The following is a 6000-nucleotide window of genomic DNA, read 5'->3' on the forward strand; positions in this document are numbered from 1 at the left end:
CTGAATAATAATCCATTGGATGTATAGATTACATCTTTATCCATGTACCTATTGACAAACACCTAGGTTGCTTCTATATCTTGGCTATTACTAGTAATTCTTCATTGAACATGAGGATGTGTACATATCTTTTCAAATTAGTGCTTTTGTTTTCCTTGGATAAATACCCAGTTGTGGAATTGCTGGATTATATGGCACCTCTAATTTTTTAGGAATTTCTCTTCATTTTTTTTATAGTAGCTGCACTAATTTATAATCCCACCAACAGCATACAAGGGTTCCCCTTTCTCCACATCCTCACCAGCACTTGTTATTTGTTGATTTATTCATGATAACCATTCTGGCAGGTGTGAAGTGATATCTTATTGTGGTTTTTTTTTTTTTTTTTCTGAAGCTGGAAACGGGGAGGCAGTCAGACAGACTCCCGCATGTCCCCAACCGGGATCCACCTGGCACGCCCACCAGGGGGCGATGCTCTGCCCATCTGGGGCTTCGCTCTGTCGCGACCAGAGTCACTCCAGCGCCTGGGGCAGAGGCCAAGGAGCCATCCCCAGCGCCCAGCCATCTTTTTGCTCCAATGGAGCCTCGGCTGCGGGAGGGGAAGAGAGAGACAGAGAGGAAGGAGGCGGGGGGTGGAGAAGCAGATGGGTGCCTCTCCTGTGTGCCCTGGCCTGGAATCGAACCTGGGACTCCTGCACGCCAGGCCGACGCTCCACCACTGAGCCAACTGGCCAGGGCCTCTTATTGTGGTTTTAATTTGCATTTTCCTGATGATTAATGATGGTAAGCATCTTTTCGTGTGTCTATTGGCCATCTGTATGTCCTCTTGGAAGAAACGTCTGTTCAGGTTCTCTGCCCATTTTTTTAAACTAGATTGTTTAATTTTTTTCCTTTGGTGCTAAATTGTAGAGTTCTTCATATTTCTTGGATATTAGCCTTTTACCAAATACATCATTTGAAAATATCTTTCTTTTCCCATTCAGTAGGCTGTCTTTTCATTTTGTTCATGGTTTCCTTCACTGTGCCAAAATTTTTAGATTGATACAGTCTCATTTATTTAATTTTCCTTTTGTTTCCCTTGCTTGTGGGGATACATCCATGCTAACAGTGATGTCAAAGAGTTACTGCCTATGTTTTCTTCTAGGGGTTTTAAGGGTTTAGGTCCAACATTTAAGTCTTTAATTCACTTGTAATTTATTTTTGTATATGGTATGAGAAAGTGGTCTGATTTTATTTTTTGCAATTTGCCAACTCTACTTATTAAAAACTGTCTTCACCCCATTGTACATCCTTGCTTCCTTTGCTGTAGATTAAGTGGCTATATAAACAAGGCTTTATTTCTGGGCTCTCTGTTCTATTCCATTGACCTTTACATTTGGTTTTATGCCAACACCACACATGGTCATTATCGTAGCTTTGTAGTATAGTGTCATGTCAGGGAGTGTGATACTTCCCACTCTGCTCCTTCTCGAGGTTTCTTTAGCTATTTGAGATCTCTTGTGGTTTTATATAAATTTTAGGGTTAGTTCTAATTCTGAGAAGAATGTCATTGGTACTTCAATAAGGATTGCACTGAATCTGTATATTACTTTAGGTAGTAAGGATATTTTAACAATATTAATCCTTCTGATCTGTGAGCATAATCTATCCTTCGATTTACTTGTATTATCATTATACTAGTGGTGAAAGTGCAAAATGAAACTGCACAGGTCCATGGGGCAATTCCTGCTACATCAGACAGGGGATCAATTACCTTGTGACCCAGTTATATCACTTCTGGGAATTAACCCTCAGGTACGATAATCTGCTTGTAAAAGGATAGAAGAATAAGGCCATTCATTGCAACATTGTTTATAGCACAAAAGATTGGAAGCAACCCAAACATTCAATAAAAGACAGGTTATCTGAACAGTATAGCCACCAATGGAAAATAAATCTGATTTGAGGAGAATGAGGAAGTTCCCTATATACTGATACAGAAAGGTCTCCAGAATGTATTGAAAAGTAAAAGGCTAAGTACAAGGCAGTATGCATAACACACTGCTCACAAAAATTAGGGGATCAGGGAACATGCAGATACTCCAGGACTTTCAGCCTTTTGTCTAGTGCATTTTCACCAGTGAAATAAAAGTTGGTTTTGCATCTCATTTGCATAACTAAACAACTTTCTTTGACTTGTCGTTTGCTTTTCTGATGTTCTTGTTTAATAAAAAAGAATCAAATGCTTTTTCTTTTATTGCTTCATATTCATTCTGAAATATCCCCTAATTTTTGTGAGCAGTATAGAATCCTTTTTAAAAAGAAAGGGAGAGAGTAAGACTGAGTTTGGAATGGTGGTTACCTACAGGGGAGGGGAAGAATGGGGTGGGTGCTGGAAGTGTTCTAAGGACTTTACATACAGTCACACAGGTCTCATGAAGACTTGTGAACAGGGAAATCAAGACTTATTAATGTGTATTTCATTATTTTTCTAATCTTTGACCCATGCAAAATTTTTGCTATTTACAAATTAAAAAGAAAAAGATAAGCAAGACTCACCACACACTTAATTAATACTTGCTTATCACTGGGCTAAGCACATCGCATTTGTATCTCAGGGATTTCTCCCAGCAGGTCACATTTTTAGTCCCATTTTTCTGGTGAAGAACTGAGTTAGAGAAATTAAGGACTCTGCCTGAGGTCACATAGCTAGCAAATTGTGGATCCTGGAACTCAACTCAGGTCACCTGGCTCCAGGATCCACACTATGAGCTATGATTCTATCAGCAGAGTGGTTTTTAACATTTCTATTCTCCCTTGAGAAGCATAAGAGATGATGTTCTCTTTATGACCTGTTTTCAAGGACACATTCATGTTTGTAAATAAATAATCACTGAAAATCTCCGACAGTTGATGGCTCGCAGTAGCTGTAGCTTAAGATGAAATGTCTGCAGCCCTGTGATTTCCCCTGAATGCTGCTGTCACTCCATCCTTTCCTCTCCTAAACTGGAAAACATATCAAGGTGAAAGTAACAGTAATGTTATTCTTTTTAAAGAATATTTCACATTTATCAAGTTCTTACCACGTGGCAGGCGCAGATGTTGTAAGTACATGACATGTATGATATTAGAACTTACACAAAAAACTAGGTAGATAGCATCATTGTCACTGTTAAGAGCTGAATTGTTGAAATTCTATCCCCAATACCTCAGAATTGTGACCTTATTTGCAAAGAAGCTCATTGCAGAGAAAAACTAAGTTAAACTGAAGTCATTAGAGTAGACGCTAATCCTATATGACTAGTGTTCTTAAGAAAAGAGGAAATTTAGAGTCAGATAGACATACACAGAGGGAAGAGGATGTGAAGATGGCCATGTAATGACAGAGACAGAGACTGGAATGAGGTACCTGCAGGCCAAGGAACACCAAGGATTGCTGGCCACTACCTGAAACTAAGAAGGACCCTTCCTAGAGTCTCAGAGAGACTGTGGCCCTGCCCACACCTTGATTTTGGACTTCCAGCCTCCAGAGGGTAGGACATAAATGTCTGCTATTTAAAGCCACCCAGTTTGTGATACCAAGAAATGAATACAATCACCATCTCATAGATGAGGGATCAAAGGTACAAAGGGTTGGAATAGCTCGCCCAGGCTTACACGGACAGTTTGTAGCTCATGCCCCCTTCAACTGAGCTTGGGACGTCTGCTGCTCCACTCTAATACAATCTGTATGTTTAAAAATTCTTTGCAACTTTAGTTTTTGGCTGAACTATATGTCTCACTTCAGGATTGGTCTGGACACTCTATTTTGACCTCAAGCCTATACCAAAGGGCAGACAGGGAGTAGACGGAGCAGGGCAACCCTAACAAACTCGCGAGGGCATGGCAGCAGGAGCGCACGAAGCCAAGTCCAGCTGCACACTGCAGCTGCTCGGAGCTGGGGGCCAGCCAAGGGGGCTTGCTGGTCCTCCCTGAAACAGCAGAGTGTGGCCAGGACCCAGGGGGTACAAACTTCAAAGCAGCTGAAGCCTTCCCCACAGCCTCTCATTTTTAATCAGCAGGAGTCACAGTCCAGGAATGCAGGTTGTTTAAAGTTACTTTTTTAACTTAAGAAAGGGTCAGAGTAAGTACAAGAGGGCGAAAGCAACTTTCAGGAACTGGCTTCCCAACTCCCCTTTTACACGATGCTCAGTAAATGAACATATTATCTAAGTGGAACAGTGCTTCTTAGATAACATGGGAAAGAAGAGAGTTGGGATGAAGAAAAGCCTGGTGGAGCACTTGGCTCAAGCCCTTGTTTGTCTGTGGAACACCTTCGTGTGTCTCCTCCTGGCAGCGAAGCCCTTTGAGCAAGCCACGTGCCCTGGGGGCCAGACAGAAAGGCAGCCTGCCCTGCAGCCAGGAGGCAGGCAAAGATATGCTGAGATGGACCTCGGAGTCAGAGCAGAATTTCGTTAAACCAAGGGTCAAATGACCAAAGAAGAACTGGACACAGATCACAGTTATGTCTGGGCCAAGGGACAGTGTTCGGGAAAATACTTGCCCCCGGCTAGCTTATTGAAGCCCAAAATATTTCAAGACCATCATCAAATCAGATCATGCTGGGTGGGTTCACAAAGGTCTGTTTTCCTGCAATTCTGGAGACAGTGTAGACGTTTAGTATTGTCTGGTTGATATATTTCCTAGACTGACAAGGCATGGGCTTTGTGGTTCTAATTAGGATCAAAGCAAAGAGAAAGTTTTTGTGGGTTTTTTTTTTTTTTTTTGCTGGAAGCATGGCCACTAGTGCTAGCCTATGGTGATCCTTCTAGAATGGAAGAAACACCACCCTCATCCAAAGGACAAAGTGTGTGCCTCAAGACACGACTTGGGATGTCAAGGAAAAGAAGCAAAACTAGTTAACCTGTGCCCAGTGTGGGTGCAAATGGGTGATGGATTTAGTAGTTAAGTGTTAGACATTGAGGCAGAGCGTGGGAAAGATTCATTTCCTTAACTTTGAACTTCTCAGACGTTAGACACTGATAAACCCAGGTTTATCACATACTGGTAAAAATCAGTTTTGTTTCTGAATTCCAAGTATGTACTGAAAGACTATCTCAGCCTAAACATCTGAATGCCCGTTTCAAAGAAATCCTTGGAAACAGCAACTGGTTTCTTTAGAAAACTCACAGGCACACCCTTACCTTTTTTCCAACTTTAAATTCCAAGGCTACATATCTTTGTGGGTCAGAATTTTTCACGTGCTTTGCTGTGAGGAAGTAGACCTTAAAGTGCCAGCGCCCTCAGTGAAATTGCACAGACATGAGGAAGAGCGACTTACCTGGGGGGGGTGGGTTCGGCGGTCAGGACTCCGATTTCTAACACGCATATTGCTACGGCCAAGGCGAAGCCCCGGCTGGTCGACATCTGTCTGCTCAGGCGGCTCCCTGTGGAATGGCCGGACAGGCCCTCGGAGGCATTTATTAACAAAGGGCAAGAGTACCAGAATGATTATTGTTTGTTTTAGATTAGGTTTTTTTGTTGAATTGCCTTCCTGGGTGCAAAATCCAACCAAAAGAGAGACATTTCATAGTTCTTGGCATGCTATTTTCTTGCAAGAACATGGCAATGAGTCTGTGCATACTAACCTGGCTGAGATTAGCAACGCTTGTGTTAAAACAACAACAAAAATGATTGACAAACAAACCCCGGAGTTGCTCCCCTTTGGAGACTCTGAGAGGGAGGAAGAGGGAGTGTGTACAAGTCTGAAATGATTTCCGTGGAAGCGTAAACTTGAAATTAGTAAGAGCAGTAACCTGGCTGGAAAGGGAGGCGGACAGAGATGTTCCGACGTAAACACGAGCCGCATGGCTTATTTGCACCTGTAGGAAAGGCAAAGCATCAAATGCTCTTACAACTTGGCTCTCTTTTTAGTTCATCATTTTGAAGAATTCAGGTCAACTGCCTAAGGCAGGTGTGGCCAACATACGGTCCACGGGCTGGATCCAGCCCCTGTAATGAGTTTATGCGGCCCGCAATTAA

General features: G+C 42.4%; 1 protein-coding gene across 1 annotated transcript in view; it reads right to left on the minus strand.

Annotated features, from left to right (window-relative positions):
- The window catches only part of C9 (complement C9), a 49040-nt gene extending 43588 nt beyond the window's left edge, over positions 1–5452 (minus strand). Inside the window, exon 1 of the mRNA XM_066240206.1 lies at positions 5300–5452. Coding sequence (XP_066096303.1) covers positions 5300–5385 — 86 coding nt within the window. The 5' untranslated portion in view covers positions 5386–5452. The remainder of the gene's footprint in view (positions 1–5299) is intronic.
- Positions 5453–6000: the final 548 nt, after the last annotated feature.

The sequence above is a fragment of the Saccopteryx bilineata genome, chromosome 1 (genome assembly GCF_036850765.1).
Source record: "Saccopteryx bilineata isolate mSacBil1 chromosome 1, mSacBil1_pri_phased_curated, whole genome shotgun sequence".
Lineage (NCBI taxonomy): Eukaryota > Metazoa > Chordata > Mammalia > Chiroptera > Emballonuridae > Saccopteryx > Saccopteryx bilineata.